This window comes from Asterias rubens, chromosome 16 (assembly GCF_902459465.1).
Source record: "Asterias rubens chromosome 16, eAstRub1.3, whole genome shotgun sequence".
NCBI lineage: Eukaryota > Metazoa > Echinodermata > Asteroidea > Forcipulatida > Asteriidae > Asterias > Asterias rubens.
Window position 1 is genome coordinate 5,239,254 of NC_047077.1, and position 24,901 is coordinate 5,264,154.

The 24,901-nt window shown below is 38.0% G+C and overlaps 1 protein-coding gene across 1 annotated transcript; it reads right to left on the bottom strand.

Moving 5' to 3' along the window:
- Positions 1 to 1,293: 1,293 nt before the first annotated feature.
- Positions 1,294 to 24,835, bottom strand: LOC117300912 (integrator complex subunit 9-like). The gene is made up of 19 exons (XM_033784779.1): positions 24,721 to 24,835; positions 23,482 to 23,609; positions 22,826 to 22,898; positions 22,195 to 22,257; positions 20,636 to 20,719; positions 18,725 to 18,780; positions 17,317 to 17,524; positions 15,864 to 15,953; positions 15,134 to 15,290; positions 14,503 to 14,683; positions 13,992 to 14,095; positions 13,395 to 13,523; positions 12,394 to 12,518; positions 11,300 to 11,380; positions 10,796 to 10,882; positions 9,996 to 10,094; positions 9,030 to 9,185; positions 8,385 to 8,441; positions 1,294 to 2,952 (listed from the first exon to the last, which is right to left on the bottom strand). The coding sequence occupies exons 1-19, from the start codon at positions 24,727 to 24,729 to the stop codon at positions 2,833 to 2,835; spliced, it is 2,007 nt and encodes a 668-aa protein (XP_033640670.1). The 5' UTR covers positions 24,730 to 24,835; the 3' UTR covers positions 1,294 to 2,832.
- Positions 24,836 to 24,901: the final 66 nt, after the last annotated feature.

Below are 24,901 nucleotides of genomic sequence, written 5' to 3' on the forward strand. Positions count from 1 at the left end.
TCTAAAAGCACACTTGTGCGACAAAGGTGTTTTCTTCCATTAATCTCCCGCAACTTCCGACGACTAATTGAGTTCAAATTTTCACAGGTTTGTTATTCTATGCATATATATTGGGATACACCAAGTGAGAAGACTGGTCTTTGACAACAATCAAAGGTGTTCAGTGTATTTAATCCCTACCAATCCTGTATAACACGCCTACCTGTATACTAGGGAACTACCCTTCACCCAAATCGACCTTTTTAAAGATAAATTATTGATCACTTCCAGACATCAATAAAAACTCAATTACGGAGAACCTCCTTAGATGCGTTGCTATGGTAACTAACGCTACGTGGACAAGTTTGTACTGAAGGTCGAGTTGGTCCTTCAGAGTTACCATGGCTTTGTTTGTTATTCTTTGATTAAAACCCTTTCCTGCTCCTGATGTTGAAATGTCATTCAAAGGAAACATAAGAGGTAGTCTATTTTTGCAGTTTAAATAAGGAAATACTATTAGTCTAGAAATCACACTGTTGTATTTTTATCCGCTCTCCCACGCCTTGGGTGTTTTATTTCTCAAGTTAACTTCTTAAAGCGAAGGTGTTCGTTTGGTAATCACTCTTAAAATAGAAGGCAATAAAACTCATGGTAAGAAGCCTACAGTATAGCTTATAAATCGTTTGGTTTTAAAGTTTAAACATTGTAAATTGAATGTTCCTATGTGTCACTCAATTAAGCCTTTGGTTGCCACCTGGTTTTTAATAAACCTTTAAAGACACTGGATGGACACTATTGGTAATTGTCAAAGACTAGTCTTCACAGTCGGTGTATCTCAACATATGCATATAACAAAAAAATTGAGCTCAATCGGTCGTCGATGTTGCGAGATATTAATGAAAGAAAAACACCCTTGTCACACGAAGTTGTGTGCTTTCAGATGCTTGATTTCGAGACATCAAATTCTAAATCAGAGGTCTCGAAATCAGATTCGTGGAAAATAAATTCTTTCTCGAAAACTGCGTTACTTCAGAGGGTGCCGTTTCTCACAAGGTTTTACACTATCAACCTCTCCCCATTACTTGTTACCGAGAACGGTTTTATGCTAATAATTATTTTGAGTAATTACCAATAGTGTCCACTGCCTTTAATGAATGAAAAGAGTGGATGAATAAAGTTGTTTTTTTTCCTAACTTTCATGAGGACTCTCTCTATAGGAAAATGAGTGCAAACCAAAACTGAATTTGCCATTGGGATTCCCTCCTCAGACAGACAGTGGGCGTTGAATAATTGAGACATCTACTCTTGAACCAATATATTTTGATTCCTTTATTTATAATTCATTTACAGAGAAGCAACTGCAATTTGCAGGGTAAAAATAGACAGGAAAGTGCAAGGCATGGTGAGACCTCTCTTCATGGTGAGACTTTATACTGCGTTTTTCAAATGACATAGCTGAGAAACCAAAACAAGGTCAGCAAGGCCCAATTTCATGAAGCCTGTAAGCATAAAACTTGCTTAGCACAGACAAATCTTGCTTAACAAAAACTGGTTACAAGCGGCAATTCCTTAAAGTTTACCTAGTTACCAACTTTGTTCTGTTTAAGACGTGACTGGTGCGGTGCCCTTATCCGTTTTTACTGCGAAAATCATGCTTATATAGGAGAAACAGGTTACCAGCCAAATTTCATCAAGTTTATGTTGTTGCAACTGGTGCCCTACTCAATCTTTGCTTAGCGATTGATTGCGAAGCAGTTTTTTTCTGCTTAACCGCTTTATTGTTTTGTGCTTAAGCAGCTCTATGAAATTGGGCCCATGTCTTATACAAAGTGGATATAATCCCAAGGTATCCTTCATTGTAGTCTACTACTGAATCCATTAATTGGAATTTCTCTTTCAAGAGGAGAGCCTGACCTTAAGCAGCTTATAAGCTTTAAGGCGTTTATTATAACTAGAGATCTATCTCGGCCATCTCAGTTTAACTATAACACTCCCCAGGGCTTGAATTTTACTCTAGACTGCGGACACGAGGCCAGTGGTTTTAGTGTTGGGCCAGTCATCTTATGACTGGACAATTCCGGCGGTCTTGTGTGTTTTTTAATTGAATATATTAATGAAGAGTAATACCTCAAGTGTTGTAAAATGTCTAACTCCAGTTAGCGCTTGAAGCACAAAGTGTCTCTGGTTATTGCATTTTACATACATGTACATGTACATGTACATGTAGCATAGGAGCCACAGGCACATAGTACCTCCATGTAGCACCTCAGAAACAGAGTGCTTTAATTGAGTGCCTTGAGTCCATAGAACCTGCCAGTTAGCGCCTGAAGTAAATACCTGAAGTAACACCAGTAAGCACCTAAATTACCCTCTGGGTAAGCTGTACATATGATGCAACCTCCAGATAGGGCCTGAAGAAAATACATGCTGTAATTCCAGTTAGCACCTCAAGTAGACAATACCTGAAGTTGGCCCCCTAATTATATACATGCAGTACCTGTAGTTTGAACCCCTAGAGCACAGCATCTCCAGTTACTTCATAGTATCTGCCACTAGATCCTGCAGTACATAGTATCTGCGATTAGCTCCTCAAGTAAAAACAAGCAGCACCTCCAGTTAGATCCAAGTTAGTGTCTTAAACACATAGTCCTAACTCGTGTTAGCACCCCCAGGGCATAAGACTTATAGAGAAACTCCAGAAGTACATAGTACCATGATTGACAAGGTCTTACTCAAGGGCATAACCACTCTGACTGACAACATCAGCATTTCAGTGAGAATTCCTTGAGACTTTCACATTGTTTTCATGGTCGTCAGTTCTCAAACACTTGCCTCTACGGAGGCCAAACATTTTCAAAAACTTGGCAAACACGAAATCAGAGTGTCTCTCAACTTTCTCCTAAGTGGCTCGTTCCCCTCGCAGAAAATATGCGTTGATCCCTCCTCGAGTTGGATTATTGTGTCTTCCGCTTGCTAAATGGAACCAAAGATAAATGTCTGTTACGTGTCTAGTCAATGTTAAAGGTGCACGTTGACTTTGATCGGTCGAGTTGGTCTTTAAAAAGCATTTGAAACCGTTTGTTATAAAATGATGGTTGGCAATATGTTTCAGTAGAATATGATCCACACAAATACTGCACGGATTTCCTTATACGTCTTGAACTAACACGGTCGGCCATTTTGTAGAGTCAAGTTTTTGACATCATAAAATGGTCGATCGTGTTAGTTAGCAAAATAAAAGGAAAACCGCGCAATTTCGAGGCATATTTGTGTGGATCATTGTATTCTACTTTTAAAACATCTTTCTAACCATATGCATTTTATAACAAACAGTTTCAAACGCTTCTCAGAGACCAACTTGAACGATCTAAGGCAACGTGTCCCTTTAAAGATTAGTCTTTTTTATTGCGCAAATGCGTACTGGTTTAAATTCGCATGACATAAACAGTACTCCAATCATGCTCAGAGAGGATGCATTAATAATAAACACTAATAATAATGAGTATCAGCGCCTTTAACAAGATCAAAGCTTTTCAAAGTAAACCTAGGACCTAAAACAGATGCTAAACAGAAATAGAAAAGAGGGAAGTTTTGAGAAAGTTTTTTAAATGTCTGAGAATGGAAGGAGAATGTCTGGTGTTCCATTCTCTGGGGCCGGCTATGGAATAAGACTTGTTGCCTGTTGTTGTGTGGAATTAAGATTTACACAGCCAGTCTAAAGACACTGAGGCAAGCTCTTCTCTTTTCTGAAAGACGCAGCTTTATGCTAAGGAGCTCTATCATGTATCAGGCATACATGTACCACCAACCATTACAAGATGGTCTCCCATCCAAAAACGGGCCATGGGTGGTTCACTAAAAGCTTTACTTTGCATCACATGCTTCGAGAATAGCTAAGCATTATGTACTCCATCATGTTCCTCTCTTTGTAAACCATAAACAAAAGCAAGAGGTTCCACAGAAAGAAATTTACCCAAGACAGTTGACATCATTTTCAATTCAAAGTAACACTTTGACCTCTTGTGTAATTTCTTGGGATTAAGTACAAATTACAAATAACCACCGTGGTTAGTTAGATTTTAATCGATTTATCATGAAACATTCCATCACAACTGATTTGCGAAATCTTTAACAATAATTATTAAAAACAGATTATTAACAAACGGCAAATTAAAATACAAGAAAGCAATTCAATAATAATTATATGAAGTATCAACAGCACGCTTACACAGGAAGAATGCTAAAGGAAGAGGCAATACATTTTCAACATGTCAAAGATCATCAACCTTGTTAGTGGATGTTTTGTGAACACTTAGATTATTATAAATGCTGTCATGTCCAGCAAACAAATTTTGCTTTAATTATAGTTTACTGTATCACTTGACATCGATAAGCACTTCGTCACCTTGCATCCCTTTCAAGTACCGTTGTTGTATTATAATTGCATCTCATGAAACCATTTTCAACCATCGCCACTTGATTTGATAGCCGTGTCATTAAAGTGATTTTGTAACAGAGCATTTTGCAAATCTCTCAGAAAAGCACTGGATAAGGTAATTCAAAAATATTTTTTTTTTTTTTACACAATTAAAATTTATGTGACCCTCTCTAATACTTATGAGAGTCGTATAAGGATAGAGGCTAACGGCAACTTCTTTTCTTTACACTCGGTGCACCATTTTATTTCCTGAAACAGACGAAGACAAAATACATGTTGTCAGGTCTTCGCTGGAATCATTATCAGGGTGGCGGAAGGGCGCGAAATTGGAATGCTGTCTAAGAGAGGGCGCTTCTCTTGAATAATTAAATGTTACATAATAAGTAATTGCAATCAAAATAACAGTGGGAGTATAATTTTTATGACCGTCACATTTACTTATAAACATATGACTCGATTTCCTTATTCATTGAAATTATTTTAAATGAAACTCAGCAAAGTTCATAACTTGACATTTTTGTTGAGGCAGGTCTTTAAAATGTTTCTTTCAGCGAGTTCCTAAACATTACTTTGATAAATGAAAACTTAAGCACATTCAACAAACTGTGATACCTTTTACAAACACTACTTGATTTTGTTTACCCATTTAGCCACTGTACCGCCCAGCCGCCTCTATGCGGTACGAGGAAACCTCGCTAGCTTGTGTTTGTAGAAAAAAAGGAACATCAAAAGAAAACTCGATAGTCATCAGTAGGTCTACGCATTTGTTTATATATCTAGTTGTTATAGATCGCTATTAATTCTCCCTTCACAGTTGACTTGTCGAAGCTAATGATGATGAAATAGTTTAGCTCTTACGAAAAAAAAACGCTCATAAGTAAACAAAAAAATTTTCATCATTTATGATGATATTGTCGAAAATTGACGCCTTCGCATTTAATCAGTATGAGCATTGAGGCAGACAAAAACCTTGAAAAGCTATTGTGTCCATTTCATCCATGCACAAAAATATTCGCCATAAAAATTACCGTAGCCGTTTAACGAGAGGCATTTATTGTTCCCATGATAACTTGTACTTTTATACAAATATTACCGAAAGGGTAAAAAATTGTACATACATATTAAGCCATGGCTATCTTTTAAAATGCGAACTACGATTCCAGTAATTTACTGCAAGAATCTTGAGAAATTGGTTTTCAGCAAACTCGGGCGGTGCAGGGACTAAAGGGTTACAGGAATACAACTGCAGTTTTTTGTGACAAAGAAGACATTGCCAGGCACAGCAAAACCTTCTATTTTTTTTTTTTTTTTTTTTTTTTTTTAAGTGGCTAGGCTGGAAAACCAAGAGAAAGGAAATCAGCTGGAAAGTTGCAAGCCTGAAATGTAAATCCCTAAATTTGTTGTTTATGTCAACAGGCTGGATACTTTGCTTTTATCCAGGCAAGGTATTTTTCTCAAAGTAAAAGGTATATGTTCCTTTACCTGTATCAGCAAAATTTTAAGAGGGGCTCCAAGGTCAATTGCAGTTATGTGATCCATTTATTTTCCAAAAGATAGAGTTCTGATCAAAATGGGAAAATGATTGAGTCACTCACTTCAAGTTAAAGGGAAGGTACACGTTGGGTAATCAATCAAAACTAATATATTAAATTCAAAACTGACTTGGTAACGGGCATTGGAGAGCTGTTGATAGTATAAAACATTGTGAGAAACGGCTCCCTCTAAAGTAGCACAGATTTTGAGAAAGAGGTAATTTCTCAATAAAATAATAAAAGATTTCTAGCCAGAAGTCTTTTATTCCTATCTGAATGCACACAAATTCGTCCAACAAGGGTGTTTTTTCTTTCATCGTTTTCTCGCAACTTGGATGACCGATTGAGCTCAAATTTTCACAGGCTTTTTTATTTTATGCTTATGTTAGGATACACCAAGTGAGAAGACCGGTCTTTGACAATTACCAAACGTGTTCAGTGCCTTTAATGAGTAAAGTGCCATTGTAGACATATTTGGTACCTTCCAGTGCATCTTTTGTAAACATAAAAAAAAACACTTGAAGACGTCACTCATCAGAAAAAAAAAGATCTGTGTATTTTTGTACGGATAATTTCACTTCATTCCTGAATTTTGATATTCAATCAAAATGGCAATGAAATTGACCTTTTGACTGGAGCACAAATCCCCTGTTTGTTTTTGTCTTTTGTCTAACATGCTGGGAAAGTCACCCCAAAAAAACAAATGTACAGTAGGCCTTTATCATCAACATAATTCAAATTGAATTTTGTGTTTTATTCTGAAACGTTCAGAATTTACACCATCAATGTCGGCAATTTAATGAAATTTTTATGAAATTTATATCATTTTTTGGTGTCATAACCATCAGTTTATCACACATGTGTGGATGGGAGTGTGAATAATTTGGTTGGATTAATTTATCCTCGACAATGCAATCAATAGTCGGCATGGTCGGTGCGTTGAGTAAAAAGGTATTGATTCATGAGCTACCTATGGTAGTTTTAATAATGTGTAATATTGGTCTCGCATAAATCTGACGCAACTGGTTGTGATGAAGGAAGTAGGGGAGATTGAAATTAAGTTGTAGGTAGATTATTGGGGTCCTGTTTCCTGGTATTGCTCTTCGGGGATTTCTGCACTTAAAGTGCCCTATAAGTGTAGGGCGAATGGATCTAATTAAGTACTTTTTTCCCTCTTCCCATGGTTGATTTTGTCCTTTTTTCCCCCAATCTCTTAAAGTCTAAGCAGCCCTTTTCCCCAAACCCAGAACCCCCCCCCCCATCTTATTATTATTATATACTTATTGTTCATCCCTTGCTTTTTCTATGTGCTTTCTGCCCCCCCCCCCCACCCGCACATTTATTGTTTACCGATAATAATTGACCACATGTCGTTTACTACTAGCGTTAATTTACATCATGTGCTTCAACAATATAACTATCAAACTTCCCTCCGTCGTAAACAATAGCAACAATTTCCGCAGAAAGGAATTTACCATCAACCTTTTGACACGATCTTTCAACTCGACCTTTCAACATGACCTTTCAACTCAAAACCCCCCTACCCTTTGCTGCCTCTCTTTCTCTATTCATGCATTTCCACACTACTGCTTATGGTACACTTTAGTTACCTGGTCAGGTTTGTTGTGTTGTCATTCAGACTTTAAGAAAGACTCTGCTAGGGTCAAAGAGTCTATTTTGCTAATTTTATAATTTGATTAATTTTTCCCCTGATGCTTATTAATCCTGTGTAATTTTTGTCTTTAATGGTACTCACTTTTGGACATGTAAAATCACAATGCAATGACAATGTTAACCTACTAATTCACTTAAGATTATTACCTTCCCGATTTTTTGAGGCCCAACTCAGAAATTCTTTAACTTTACACTGAGCTATCGCACTGTTCCGAAAAAATTGTGTCTACTCAATACGGTACGATCAATAATCACAATTTATTTTAAGGTCCCTTGTGGAACATATTCAAATAAAATTAATGTTACCAGCAAAACTTGCTTGTAGGTGAGTCTTCGACCTAAACAGTCACCATTAACATCAAAGCCCCATAGAAATTGAACACATTGACATCCAATACACCCCTCGTTGGATTTGGGGTATTTTTTTTTATAAGGATGGAGTGTGCTAACCCTTATACACACAGCATCTGTTTTGGTTATGTGGCTCCAGTGAACCTTTTATATTTTATGTATACCATGTTAGAAAAGTTTGAGAGCAGATAAAGTCAGTTTTACTTGCAATTTAAGCAGTACAGTCGCGAGCTGTCAACCATGCGTTGGTGTGAATATATTGGCATACTATGTCCACAAGTTTTATTGGAGCTTTTCCATATTGTAGGCAAGATTTTTAGTTTTGAGTGGTCATAACATCTATGTAGTTCAACCCCCACCTATGTAACTTTAGCGAATTGTAAAACTCAACAATCTTAAAAATGACTTACCAAATGAATGATATGTCCCGATGCCGAATCTTCAACTTTGACATCGGTGATTCCATTCTGAACAGGAAGGATAAAAGTTACTGTTATAAAAATGATTTGGGGATGAACCAAGAAAAATTGTCTAAAATGGGATTTGAACCAATAACCTCCGGATTAACGTGTCGGCGCTCTACCAACTGAGCTATCTAGCCCTATGTTGGCAGTGTCCCTATTTTGTCAATATCTTTGTTCAAGTGTCAGAAGCCATATTAAACCATGTTAAAGTGAAGAGCCGTCACCGGTATAATACAAATATTAAGAATAATTCACAAGGGAAACTGATTGGGTAAATTTTTTATAATTTGGGGTGGAACAAAGTAAAATTGCCTCGAGTGGGATTTGAACCTCACCAGAAACTGCACGGGCCCCTCTGAACAAATGGAAAAAAAAGGAAGATTTTGGGGGTTGAACAAAGAATTGACTAGAGTGGGATTCGAATCAACGACCTCCGGATTAACATGCCGGCGCTCTACCAAACTAGCTATCTAGCCCTATGTTGGCGGTGTCCCTATTTTGTCAATATCTTTGTTCGGGGGTGCCAGTCAGAAGCCATACAACTAAATAAATTATTATAATTATCAATAGTTACACAAGGACTGTCCATACCTTAGCCAAAGCTTGTACAAGTTCCTCTACATCTAGGTTCCCATAGACATATTGCTTAGGCTGAGCTGTTTCTGTCACCCCGACATCTTCATCTCTCTTACGCTTCCTGATTGGCTGACTGGAAGGTGTACCAGGTGGTGCTGGTTTAGGGGCCTCCTACGATTTAAATATTAATTTGCATATTGAGGATTTGATGGTTTCTGATTGGCTGACTGGAAGGTGTACCAGGTGGTGCTGGTTTAGGGGCCTCCTACGATTTAAATATTAATTTGCATATTGAGGATTTGATGGTTTCTGATTGGCTGACTGGAAGGTGTACCAGGTGGTGCTGGTTTAGGGGCCTCCTACGATTTAAATATTAATTTGCATATTGAGGATTTGATGGTTTCTGATTGGCTGACTGGAAGGTGTACCAGGTGGTGCTGGTTTAGGAGCCTCCTATGATTTACATATGAATTTGCATATTGAGGGTTTGATGGTTTCTGATTGGCTGATTGGAAGGTGTACCAGGTTGTGCTGGCTTAAGGGCCTCCTATGATTAACATATAAATTTGCATATTGAGGGTTTGATGGTTTCTGATTGGCTGCTGACTGGAAGGTGTACCAGGCTGCTGTGCAGATTTAGGGGCCTCCAACAAGTTAAAAATTAATTTGCATATTGATGATTTGACGACTTCTAATTGGCTGAGTGTGAATTTTTCTAGGTTCAACTTGTTATGGGACTCCTACGATTTAAGTAATAATTTCCATTATGCTGATTTGAAGGTTTCTGATTGGCTGACTGGAAGGTGCACCAGGTTGTGCTGGTTCAGGAGCCTCCTAAGCTTTAAACATTAATGTTTGTTCACTATCATTTGTCATGTTTTCTCTCTGCTTGTAATGTACTGCTATGTGTCCGTATGATTCTGTCTTGTCTTGTTGTGAGTGCGGAAAGAAATGTTTCAGTGACTTGAATTGAATCCTCACCTGCAATATATACTTGTTATCTCTGGCAGTTACAGTCCCTGTAACTGTGGCAACAAACACACCGGGCTTAACTTCTATTGGAGCAAGTGCTTCTGCAAGCTGAAGGACAAAAAATTGGTTTTTGATTCAAAAGTCCGTGTCTTACCAAATTTAAAAGCCCTAGACAATAACAATTATTATTATTATTATTATTATTATTATTATTATTTTTATAATTACTATTTTTTTAATTTTATTTAGCAATAACATGACAATAAAACAAAACACTGTAAGACACTAATCAAAATGACAAGGGAACATATATATAAGAGCCAGCGCATGTCTGGAAAAAATTTAACCTAATAACTGTGGTCCAGGGGGCGGGCCTTTGTTTCCTATGCTACTGGCATTACAAATATTATTCTACATGCAGCAGAAAAATGGGGAACAATTGTTAGACAAAAAAGGATCAAAACAGAAGCATCCGGGCTGGGACAATACTTCACTATCGACACCAAACAATGGCTTAGTGTTAATTGAAGCATTTCTAGCAAATGCCAAAAATTTTGCCAACTAAATGTAATATTCCGAGATACAGAAATGTTCCACACAGGTTTTCCAAAAATTAAAATGCGGTGCGTCACAATCTGCCTTCAAACATACCAAGAGCTCGAGTCTGGTGCTGTTATACACATATTGACTGGCAATGAGGTAACTAGTGTACATTTATTCCCCCGAGGGACTTTGAGTGACCAGAAGAGCGACCTATTTCCGGAGGTCAAACATACATAAATGGCGCCCTCTAGTGATTCTGAACTTACCTCTGGTGTGATTTCAATCCTCTCAAGTCTCCGTTTGATGGGGAGATGTATGACGCAACCTCGCTTGTATGGCGTCGGGGCTGGCTCCTTTAAGAAAACAAAAGTAACACCAAGATTGGTTTAACAAGTAACACATTCAACACATGATATCTTATTGTTGCAGGGTGGCATAGTTTATCTACCATTCAAAACCACTGCCGATGATATTGAATGGTCAGACAGTAGGAGGGTTGACTGCGAACTGTGTGGATGCATTCAGTACACGATGTCATATCACAGATTGGCATAGTTCATCAATCCAGAGTAAATGGTTCAATAGTACAGGCATGCAACTTACTAAATGCAAAAAAAAAAAGAGGAAATAACTGATCACAGTTAACTTTTGTACAGTGTTTTTCCGTTTTCTATGGCACTGTTTTGAAAAGAAAAAAGAGGAAATCAGCTGATCAGCTGAACAATTTCATGCCTGATAGTAGGAGAGTTTTATAAGCGTCGAGTACTTACAACTTCCACCACTAGATCTGTCCTCAAGGGTTGTGATGCTGGTGGGGAGAGGTAACGTTCTGGAAGAGCGACATTCAGAGGCTGTTGAACATGATAAATATTTCAGAGGTTAAAAGTAAAAAGCAAACCTAAAAAAACTCAGTCACAAACAAACTATCCCACAATTTTTCAAACATTACAAACACTTGACCACTCGGCCACACCTTCTATTGGTAGCCAAGGGTCAGCTTCTCAAATGATGTCATGAACATACTTGTAAGGTCTACGGGCCGAGTTACAAAGAAGTTGACCAGGATTGGTGAGGTTTTTCAAAACAAACTTCAGTAAAGCATATATTTAACAAGCACTCTCTCCTGCTTATTAGAAATAATAGAATGAAAGAAATTGATCATTCTTAAATGAACGCTACAGAATTGGTAAAAAAAAAAAATCGTGAAGATTACAGATTTACATAAAACTTACACGGTCTAATGATGATGATAGTAGAAAACATCCCTTGAAATATTTCTGTCTGAAATGTCATATTTGATAAGAAATAAATTATCTAATTTCGCGTTTGACGTTTATCGCTCGGTTAGCGTTTTATTCATTTTTGTTTTGGCATCGATGCAATGCAAAATGTGTAATCGGTTTTTCACAACCCAGATGGCCAATCGATGTCAAACATCTACAGGTCTGTCAGTTAATGTATATAGTGGATTACAGAAAGTGTGAACACTGCCAACAACTGTTTAGTTAGCAAAACCTATTCTGGAAAGTTCCTTCAAGAGGAGTTCATTTTGCAAATACTTGATAAAACAAATGAATGACTTTTTGATACCCTTTGCTCTTAACTCAGATGAGTAGATTCAGTCAAGCATTAACATTCCATGGAAAGCTACAAACACAAGTGTTTTCAGTAAAACAGGCATAACTTCTCGTTGAAATGATCAATTTGTTTCATTCCTTTTTTTCAGATAAACAGGAAAGACTGCTTGTTGATTATGTGCATCACTTGAGTTTTGAGTGTCAGTTGTTGTTTTGTTTTTAAATCATAAATATCGGTCAACTCCTTTTGGACTCGCCCTGTAAGTTATCACAAAAACGATTGTTACCTTGAGGTCTTTGATCATCTTAGTGGCTTGAGGGAAGCTCATGGCAGTGTCGATTGGACAGTAACAAGCCTTCATGGCTAGAGGCTGGAATGGTGCTAGAGCATCCAAATAGGAAAAACTAGGCTCTGTAAAGGAGAAACAATGAGAAATTGTTTAGCCAAAAAAAAATACAGGCTTGATAATCCATTTTGACTGATAAGGTACTGTAACCTGAAATGATAACAATATTTATAATTTGTAGTTCTTATATAGCACTTTATTGCAGTTAAATGCACAAACCTAAATCGCGTGCAATCAATGGAGAAAAAATCATATTACTTAGTGCAACACGGTCACATGTCTAAGATCTGACTTTGTTGCTCAGCTTGTCACATATTGTTAAAGACACTGGACACTATTGGTAATTGTCTAAGATCAGTCTTCCCACTTGGTGTATGTCAATATATGCATAAAATAACAAACCTGTGAAAATTTGAGCTCAATTGGTCGTTGAAGTTGTGAGATCATAGTAAAAGAAAAAACACCCTTGTCACACAAAGTTGTGTGCTTTCAGATGCTTGATTTTGACCTAAAAATCTAATTCTGAGGTCTCGAAATATAATTCGTGGAAAATTACGTTAATTCAGAGGGAGCCGTTTCTCACAATGTTTTATACTATCATTAGCTCTCCATTACTCGTTTTATGCTAATAATTATTTTGAGTAATTACCAAGTGTCTAGTGCCTTTTAGTGGAATTGAAGTTTTAAAGTTTATTCATACAAAAATATCCTTGGTTGCCAATCCATTATTCTTTAGTCCATCTATTGTCATGTCTTTGGGCAGTGTGTCCAGCCCATCACCGTTTCACTTGATTTATTGTCCTTATGATGTCTCTTACTACAGTTAATTATTGTTATTATTATGACGTTATTATTAATACGTTGTCATAACGACGCTATTTCTGCGATGTTATCATTACAACGCTATTATTAAGATGTTATTATTAGGATGTTATTATTACCTATAAAGATGACCGTGTTGGTGCTTGATTTGCCCCACATCTCCATAAAATGCACAGCGTCACCCAGCCTGAGTGAAGGATGACCAGTAAAGACTACACAGGGTGTTTTGAATTGATCGCTGAAATCACCTGCAAATTGAAATTATATGAAACAATCATCAGCAAAGCAACAGTGTATGGGTTAGAGAAAGCAGAAGGCTGGTTTCACGCTAAAACACTCTTATAGGAGGAACCACGACAGACACACTGATTCCACATTTACCATGAATATAACTGCAGAAGAGACAGAGGCTGGCTTCAGACCTACGCTGGGAAAGAGGTTGTAATGTTGATCCCAACACTTCATCAACAAGATTAACAATTAAACGGGCAGATGCTCTAGCCCAAATGTTCCTAAATTTATTAATTTATTGCTTTTGTAACTTTGGTATGTTCTGTTAATTTGTTTAAAATTTCTCTTTTGCCTGAGTGGAGGCCGTACAGGGAAGTAAAATTTGTTTAAGTTTATTCATTCATACAGTACTCCATCATGGGACGTAGGACCCTATAGATGTCTTTAGGTAGAGATACAACATTGAGACTGACTACAATACTTACCATGTATTGATGAGAAATGTTTCAGACGGCCAGTTTTGATCAGTTCCGCATGGGGGAAAGGTGGTTCTGGTAGAAACACTTTGGACTGCTTCTGTCCACAAAGCCTGTGAAAAAAAAATTGATAATTGTGATAACCCCTTGATGTAAAACACTAGACTTTCCTTCATCACTCATTCTGAGATGAAAATACAGCTGAACAGTTTTCTGCTAAGCTAAAATGAGTAGGATACCGGTTATCGATGGCTTGTGCGAAATAATATTTTGGCTAACAAGCTTATCATTGTATAAAGCAAAGTTGTTTTGTGCTTAGCTATTTTGTGAAAACAGACTAACAGCCAGGTTCATACTTCCTGCGAATGCAAATGCTATACGAATTTTTATGTCACAAATTCGCAAACGAATATTCACATCAGTTGACTTGTACTCAACTCCTGCAAAACATTCGCTGCGAAAACAGCCCAGTGATGTCAAAATTCAGTTCGCATTCGCATATAAACGTGGCTTCACTCACCACTCAGAAAATATCTGTGAGTAAGCCAACGTGCTATCGGCAACCGGGGACACAAAGAACATCGGGATCTGAGTCAATCCAACGGAGTCCATGTAACCAGACAGACACTCAAACAGGTCGAAGATAATACCCGATGGGTAGCACGGCACCAGTACATTCCCTCCACTCTTTATTGTGACAGCTGGGAGAAAGAGAACAGGGGAAAAAAACTTTGTATGAATTTACCATATTTTTGACCAAATGCAAAATCATGAAAAGAGGTACTCATGCATGTAGAAAAACAGGGAATAATAAGGAACAAAATCAAAATTAGGATTTTGTGATTGGGAAGTTATGGAAGAAGAGCTTTGAGATGGAATCATGGATGAGGCCACTCTTGAACCTCAAGGAAACCTGTAAGTTAAAATGTGTCCCACTGCACTATGAAGAGCCACCGACCAAACCAGCCAGCCAGATGACTCGCACCAGGGAGTTCGACTGACCGTCCACGGACTCTGGCACCCCTTCATATCAAATGACCGCACCGCAGAGAATGCAGGTAAGTTGCCGCTCCAAAAACCGACATGTCGGACCTTCGTTATTCTAATCCAAGATGGCGCAGCTTTATTAATACAGATAAATGATTACTCACTGAGATTACTGCAGAACTCTCCCAGCATGCTGTCTGGATTATAAGCTGGTGTCTGAGTGATGCTCGTTAGTAAGAGAAGGTCGCTGTTCTTAAGAGGGTCTTGGAGGATCGGGGTGGAATGGGTCGTCAGAAAGGAAGAGCTGGAGACATAACAAACCTGAAGACATAACAAAGAAAGTTGGCTACATTGAGTCACAGTGTCGCAACTTGATTTCTTGCGACTAGGTAAGGACTCACTCTGCGGCAGTGAAGTTAATAATGAGAAGTCCACTCTATCCACTAAACGAAAAGTAGCAGTCCCAGCCGATTTTCTACCTTACGCCCAGGTAGCATGTTATTTTTTCTGTTTATCTATTTGGGGATTTGGTTTTTAAATGTTTCTCTGTGTTAAGCGCCATGGAGTATTGCTTTCAATGGATTTGGCGCTATATAAATTTTATACTATTATTATTATTTATTAGAAGTTAATGAGCAGAATAGTTCCTTTTAGAACTGAGAAGTCTCCTAAATTCTGAATCATCTACCCTTTGACAGTAGAGAAGTCTCCTGAATTCTGAAAAATCTTCTCTGCAGCAGTAGACAAGTTCTCAAAAGAACATAATCTACCAGAAAACAGATAATTATAGTGCTACCGCAAACCAGATAATTACATAAACTTTTCAGTAAACAGCTTCATGAAATGGGCCCCGGTGCCCTTCGAGGTACCTCATTACTTTAGATCCTACATTACCTTTTCATAGTCTGATTTGATGACCCAATTACAGCTTCCTAAGCAGTAGCCGGAACTGTGCGGAGACACCATCAAGGAACCAAATAAATTCTGTGGGTTTATCGGAAAGTAAGAAGCAATAATAGAGTGTCATGGCCGAGTGGTTAACAGCATCAAATTCAAGTTTTGGTGCTAAGTTACCAGAGTGTGGATTCAAATCCCAGTAGTGACACTTGTGTCCTTGAGCAAGATACTTTACTATAATTGCTTCTCTTCACCCACGGGTATAAATGGGTACCTGCGAGGGTAGAGGTTGATATTGCGAATGAAAAAGCCTGTGGAGCGATATAAACTGTTGCCCAGGTTGTATACTCCCAAGGGAGCTGAGAAACATTAAATTGGATGTTATTGGCCCTATGACCAGGGCACTAATGTAAAGCGCATTGATATGGTTATTGTGAAATGCACTATAAAAGAATTTGTTATTCTTATTATTATTATTAAAACAATCCAAACAATGATAATAATAATACACAGTTCTTATTATATCACTTTATGGGGTGTCGTGGCCGAGCGGATAACGGCACCAAATCCAAGCTCTGGTGATGTTGTTCAGCAGAGTGTGGGTTCGAATCCCGGACGTGACACTTGTGTCCCTGAGCAAGACACTTAACTATAATTGCTTCTCTCCACCCAGGGGTAAATGGGTACCTGTTAGGGCAGAGATGGTTCTTGTGATTGATTTAGCCGAGTAGCGCGTTTGTTGCACAAGGCTGTATACTCCCCAGGGAGTTGAGATAGTTTAAGGAATGATTTAAGGCCCAGTGACCAGGGGTAATAATGTTGGAGCGCCATGAGCGTCACCATGAGCGTCACCATGAGCGTCACCATGAGCGTCACCATGAGCGTCACCATGAGCGTCACCATGAGCGTCACCATGAGCGTCACTGCGTGATGGACCTGAGTGCTATATTATCACACCCGAGGGCATCTCAAAGCATCTCAATGATCAGTCATTACACAGCGGCTTTCTAATGTTCTGATTGTGATTCAGAAACAAGAAACAAGACTTCATTTTTAAAAAAGCATTATGAATGGCTATATCAACATCAACTACAAACAACCCCTCTTTCCACTGATACATGAATCAACCAAACATAATCAACTAAACCAATTCAACTAAACCAATTCAACTACATCAACTCAACTAAACCAATTCAACTAAACCAATTCAACTAAACCGATTCAACTAAACCAATTCAACTAAACCAATTCAACTAAACCAATTCAACTAACCAATTTTTGAGAGAATGCGGTGATCTGTACTTTGGACAGGCAAGCGTTGATGTCATGTTTTGTGTAGCAACCTTTCCATGATGAGAGCCACTGTGCGTCTCTGAGCGAAGCCGGTAGTAGCTTCAACTATTCAAATACAATTCAACTAAACCTAATAAACTAAACCAATTCAACTAACCAATTTTTGAGAGAATGCGGTGATCTGCACTTTGGACAGGCAAGCGTTGATGTCATGTTTTGTGTAGCAACCTTTCCATGATGAGAGCCACTGTGCGTCTCTGAGAGGAGCCGGTAGTAGCTTCAAGAAGGATGGCTTCTTCCAGTTTCCAGCCGTCCTCTTCTTGGGAACTCGCTCCATGTATTCCACTAACTCTTCCATCAGCTGCCTGAGAAAATAATAATAACACAAATAACAGTGGCTTCTTACACAGCGGTCATATCCGTCACTCAGTGACGCTCAAGGCGCTTTAACATACAGTGCAAGGTATGTGGGACTACGTTTGAATTATAGCACCATGTAATGGTTTACGAGGTGCTATAGCGCATATGATGCCAATCAAACTTCAGTCCAAGCAAGTCACAATCCAAAGGTTTTTTTTCTTCCTTCTTGTTCCGCGTCATGTCACAGCCGAGCAGTCTAGTTCAGCAGCAGAGTGTGGCCTCGATACTCGCTCATGGCACGTGCGCCCTTGAGCAAGGCACTTAAAACAAAATTGCTTTGTTAAAACGTGGGAGGGTATTGCATTCTGCTCTTCCAGCCAGGCTCCTAGTGGATGATACCCATGCCTACATGTTTATGGACTGCGAAGGGGGCAACCAAGGTTTCAGCCCCATGCGTAGGTGGCAACATGCCCCTGGTGGCAGTTAAGTGTAACCCTCACCTTGAAGTGGTTGTTTGTGACCTTGTGATGTCAGGCGATCTTTCATAAGAAAAATAAACCCTCCCTTTTTTCTTTTGACAACCGCTGGTGCCTATGTTAAAAGATTTGGGTACTTTTTGTAACACAAAACACACTGTCCACAGATTTACATTAAACTTACACCGTTTGAAGATAATGATAGTAGAAAGCATACCTTTAAATATTAGTTGCTAAGGTGCTGTCGTTTTTGAGAAATTAGTAACAAAATGTTATGAAAGAACGCTTTTACATGCAAAAATAATTTTCATTACATTGTTTTACTCATATCTCAAAAACTACAGCACCTCAGCAAGTAAAATTTTCAGGGAAGCTTTCTACTATCATTATCTTCAAACTGTGTAAGTTTAGTGTAAATCTTTGGACATTGTGTTTTTTGTCCTACAAAAAGTACATACACCCTTTAAGTGACCACTCAAGCATAAAGCACTCATCCTCATAAATGGGGCTGTGGGTTCGAATCCTAACCAAGTACCCTGAGGACACATAGGGCTGTGGGTTCAAACATAACCCAAGTATCCTTTTGTTTGAGGGGATGTGGGTTAGAATCTGTTCTGTGGACATGAGGGGCTGTAGGTTCGAATTTCACCAAGGAATTCTTTGGATTTTTTTCCTCCCACAGGACTTGAAATGCACTTTATCACACAGTGTACAAAATCAGACTCTTACCTGCCAGTTTGCTGGGTTGGATCAGTACAGTAGACAGTCCCTCTGAAACCAGTGTACTAGAAGAAGAATATTAGAAGACAACTGTCATTAAAGGGTCTATGTATTTTTTGTAGGACAAAAAACACAATGTCCACATATTTACATTAAACTTACACAGTTTGAAGATAATGATAGTAGAAAGCTTCCCTGAAAATATGACTTGCTGAGGTGCTGTAGTTTTTGAGAAATGAGTAAAACAATGTCATGAAAATTATTTTAGCATGTGAAAACGTATTTTCATGACATTGTTTTACACATTTCTCAAAAACTACAGCACCTCAGCAACTAATATATTAAGGTACGCTTTCTACTATCACTATCTTTAAATGGTGTAAGTTTAATGTAAATGTGTTGTGGACATTGTGTTTTGTGTTACAAAAAGTACATAGACCCTTTAAAGGTAGTATAGAATTTCATTTGTTTTCATTTCATTAATTCTGGTCATGAAGCCAAGAACTCTCAGAAAAGCGAATTTAACCACTGCAGCCAAGAACCCAGTGGAGAGAAGACAAAGAAGGAAGTTTCAGATGTTTTTGATGTGGGAGGAACACCCCAGAGGACTACTCCGGGGAAAACCCTTGCAGTCAGGTAATGACTGAAAACCAAATAGAGGTGGAAGGCGAAGAAATATACCACTACACCAACCCTGTTAGTATTGATAGTAGGCCTGGGCGAATTATTCGAATATCCGGTAATGGCGAATAGGTTTTCCTATCCGTAACCGCGAATGCCTTTTTTTTCTTAACCGGATATCCGCATAGGGCGCGAATAGCTATTTATAAACCGGATAGTTCTGTAATTACAACCAAGTAACCGGATATTCTTTTAATATTCGAATATCCGTGGACGTCGGGCGACAACTGATAGGAATGTTTTGTCTGAATCCTTATAAAACTTCTATTAAAACAGCATAAATAAAGTATTTAACTATGCTCACCTCCGTGAAGAGTTAAAACAATGACATTTCTGACGTAATTTGTTCAAAGATTACGAAAGTTTTCCTTCACGTAGAGTCAATCACGATCAAAAGAAAAAGCAAATCGCCATCTTGGAATTAGATCCGGTTATTTTTATGAATGAACCGAGTGACACTGTCTAAAACTAATATCAATCCGCCCATACGATCTCATTCACAAACGAACAGCGCCCTCTAGCGGCCAAAAAAAATAAATAAAATATTTTGTTTTCTTTTTTTAATAGCGCCCTCTAGCGGCGAAAAAAACTATTTGAATATCCGGTTAATTTCGGATAGTTGGCCAGCGGTATCCGAATATCAAAATTTCACTATTCGCCCAGCACTAATTGATAGTAACAAGAAGAAAAAGTTCCGTTGACAAAATTTAATAGTTATGCAGTTAGTTCTGTCAGTGCCAATTTAAAGACAGTGGACACTATTGGTAATTGTCAAAGACTAGTCTTCACAGTTGGTGTATCTCAACATATGCATGAAATAACAAACCGGTGAAAATTTAAGCTCAATTGGTCGTCGAAGTTGCGAGATATTAATGAAAAAAAAAAAAACCTTGTCGTACGAAGTTGTGTGCTTTCAGATGCTTGATTTCGAGACCTCAGATTTAGAATTTGAGGTCTCGAAATCAAATTCGTGGAAAATTACTTCTTTCACGAAAACTACATCACTTCAGAGGGAGCTGTTTCTCACAATGTTTTATACTATCAACCTCTCCCCATTACTCGTAATCAAGAAAGGTTTTATGATAACAATTATTTTGAGTAATTACCAATAGTGTCCACTGCCTTTAACAGCAATTTATCTTTCATCTGAACAATGGTCAAAGTGAAGAAAGTGGCATACATTGTTACCATGGTTGCTTTTAATTTAATTAAAAATTTGTAATGAAAATCAGACTTTACCTCTGTAATGAATGGGAGTGCCAGCATACAGTGGTAGTTAGACACCAAGATGGCATCTACTGTAGAGAAGTCTAGTACACCAAGCTGTGGAGATTGAAAGAAGATCAAGTTATAAACCACAAAGGAAAATTGTTAAAGGCAGTGGACACTATTGGTAATTACTCAAAATAATTATTAGCATAAAACCTTTCTAATGGGGAAAAAATGATAGTATAAAACATTGTGAGAAACGGCTCCCTCTGAAGTGCCATAGTTTTTGAGAAAGAAGTAATTTTCCACGACTTTGACTTCCAGACCTCAGATTTAGAACTTGAGGTCTCGAAATCAACCATCTATAAACACACACAACTTCATGTGACAAGGGTGTTTTTTTCTTTCATTATTATCTCGCAAGGTCGATGACCGATTGAGCTAAAATTTTAACAGGTTCGTTATTTTATGCATATGTTGAGATACACCAACTGTGAAGGCTAGTCTTTGACAATTATCATTAGTGTCCACTGCCTTTAAATGATTTGGGTAAAGCAAAGAAAAATGTACTAGAACAGGATTTGAACCAATGACCAACGGATTGATATACAGGCGCTCTACCAACTGAGCTGTACAACATGATAGAGACTCAATACTTGTGACGTCGTGGATTGTTTTTTTTTCTTATTTGACAAAATTGCACTTGGAGGGTATCAATCAAGCGGGAAATTTTGATCGTCTTGACTTTTAACTGTATTTTCCTTTTTTTTTATAGACTAAATATTTGTTGAAAATGAGTGGATCATAAAACTGAACTTGACATTGAAGCCCCTCTTCATTAAAAGAAACAAACAGCCTGGAATTCCTCTAGGAACAATTCTTTTAAAATAGTGATCTGTAAAGTAGCATATATGGCACTCCATTAGTGTTTAAAGACAGTGGACACTATTGGTAAGTGTCAAAGACCAGTCTTCTCACTTGGTGCAGGTGTATCTAAACATATATGCATAAAATAACAAAACGAAATTTGAGCTCAATTGGTCGTCGAAGTTGCGAGATATGAATCACATAAAAAACACCATTGTCACACGAAGTTGTGTGCTTTCAGATGCTTGATTACGAGACCTCAAATTCTAAACCTGAGGTCTCGAAATCAAATTCGTGGAAAATTACTTCTTTCTCGAAAACTATGTCACTTCAGAGGGAGCCGTTTCTCACAATGTTTTACATTATCAACCTCTCCCCGTTACTCGTTACCAAGTGAGGTGTTATGCTGATAATTATTTTGAGTAACTACCAATAGTGTCCTCTGCCTTTAAGCATTTAGGAACAGTCCACTTAATTTTGAGTGGATCGCATAATAAATACCAGTGCGTTTTTTCTTCCCACCATCGTTTGAAAGAGCGGATATTTCTCTGTCTACCCTTTGACAGGTTGCCTCTAAATAGGCGGATACAGCTACGGCTATGGCTAGATGTCTGTGACTTCATTCAATGAAGTATAGGACATCCTTAGCAACACCCTCAGCAACCGTCCTAGCCATAGCCGCCAATTCGGACTCGGCCTCAGATTCATCCCTAAGACCTCACCTCTGGCACACAGACCTCAGGGGAGCTGTCAACAAACACCCTTCCACTGCATTCCTTCAACTCCTGAATGAAAAGACAAGCAAAAACATTCACAATGACGCTAAGCTTAAAGGATTTGGGTACTTTTTCAAAATATCCATAGATTTACATTAAACTTACAGGGTTTGAAGATAATGATAGTGGAAGCTTCCCTTCAAATACTACTTACTGAGGTGCTGTAGTTTTTGAGAACTGAGTAAAACAATGTAATGAAAATACGTTTGTACATGCTTAAAATAATTTTCGTCTCATGAGACGAAAATTATTTTCATGACATTGTTTTACTCATTTCCCCAAAACTACAGTACCTCAGGACGTAATATTTTCAGGGAAGCTTTCTACTATCATTATCTTCAAACTGTGTAAGTTTAGTGTAAATCTGTGGACATTGTGTTTTTTGTCCTACAAAAAGTACATACACCCTTTAAATGCAAACGAAGACACTCACACAGAACAGACAATTTGTGGGTTCAGCCAACATCCCCCTTCCAAAATCCATTAGTAAAAAATCAGCATACACAAAGGCAATGAGTGAAGCTTTAGGCCAGACTCTCATCTGGTGTGCCATTGCAGTCATATAATCTTAGCTTACATTTTTCAAGTCTTCTTTTGCTGCTGGTTCACCTGATGGCGGCTTCCATGAGGGCAGAGAGTTCAAGCGTTGGCTGAAAATAAGAAGAGCAACAAATCAGAGTAACAAATCAGGTCGAAGATCTTGAGGAAAATGTTGTCTTTTTTTACTAAGAGAGAGGCTTTGTTCATTCAAGGGAATTTTCTGAATAACTACACTGGTCAATATGGCCATGTCAAAAATGTTACATTTTGTATCATAATTTTTACACGATATTGAAGGATTTTGAGTTGTAAAATGTTGTACACTTGTTTGTTCTAGCTTTTATTTATGTCATTATTTTTATCCTGTTTTTCCATTCCCATTTCTCAGTCTACACCAATTTCTGTGATTCAGTCTGCATCAAGCAAGTTACACATCGTAAATTCCATTCATACACATTTCCATATCACAAAAAAAAAAATACAGAAGTGATTTGGGGGCAAAATCCCGAAAAGCAGACTAACAAAAAGACAAAGATTAGCAAAATTTAAATAAATAATTGTGTAGAGCAGGAGTGGTAAAAAGAGAGAAAAAAACAGATAAAAAATATTTAAATGAAAATAATCAAAATATATATAACGGGAAATTAGGAAAACCAGTGGCCAAGACAATTTGACAACGGAATATATTTGTACCTTGGGACGAGTGTGAGTGGTAGGAAATGCTGGAATGACGATAGATCCAAAGCACAGTCCAGGAGAATGGTGGTATTCTTGAAGGTCAGGAGTAAACATGGAGCATTGGGATGATCTGAAAGGCAATACTGCAATGAAACAGAGAGACACAAATATTAAGGAAATTCCACGGACAGTGCGGTTTACCACCACCGCTGTTCACCATCCATCAAATGTTTTGAGTCGCTACATTGCACTGTTTTACTCCTGTTGGCACTGATTCCGCTGCAAGTAAAAAATACTAACTTGACCAAGGACTCCATGTAATGCTTTGCTTACACACATCCGTAAACATCATGGCGCCAACACTATTGAGCGAATGTCATATTATTACACCAAAACAAGCGTGCACATTATCCTGAATTTTTTTTTTTAATATGCCACATTTTCACTCATTATTACAAAAAGGGATATCTCATTGAGGTAAATTAGATATACTATTTTATGTCGAATGTAAAAGTGGTGGCCTGATACAGAAACTTTTATCCACTTTTCCTAATGTGCTCTCCACAAATGAGCTAAATAAAACTATAACGTGGGTTTCCCTTCAAAACATAATTTTACCTCCTGAACTGAAGGTACTTGGCCTTGGGCGAAGGGCCAAGAATCGGAGGGAGTCCAGCATATTCATTGGAACTATTAATGATGCTAAGTACTGGCTATGAATATGATGCCAAATCGTGTGTGGGGTTTTTTCCGGCTGATAAAAAGACAAACAAAAAAACACCAAGGTCCTTTTTTTTTTTACTTTTTTTTTAAATAAAAAATTACAACATTCCGCCTTTAATTTATTTAAGTCTTAATAAAACATACACAGCTCATGGGAAAAGTTTCCGCATGGCGTCACCACTTTTTCATTCGATATGAAATAATTCTAATTTACCTCATTGATATATCCCTTTTTGTAAAAATGAGTGAAAAAGTGGTGGCGCCATACGGAAAGTTACCCAGCTCATGTTTGAGCCTGCACAATAAACTCTCTGTCTCTAAAGGCAAGTGCCTAAACTAAATGGAAAAAAAAAGATGTGCAAAAGTTAAGTGAACAGTCACTCAGCCAGAAGTGACAGGGTAAAATTAAAACAACTTTTCTTTTCTTTTTTGAAAAATGCAAAGCGCCAAAAATCCACACTGGTCATGCTGGTAAAGCGAGATTTCTGTATGTTCTACTTTCACAACAAGGTAAAAAATGTGCAGACTTACGAGCTTCATTGTGCTGCGGTTGCAGACGAACGACAACGTTACTAAACACTGAAAAATGCATGCAAGAAGCTTGACGTTTTGAAAGGAGACCGTCAGAAAATAAAAACATGGTCTGCTTGTGTAGCGCCCTCAAGTGACAATCAGTGACACTGTCCCTAAATGGTCAATTGAGGGCGCTACA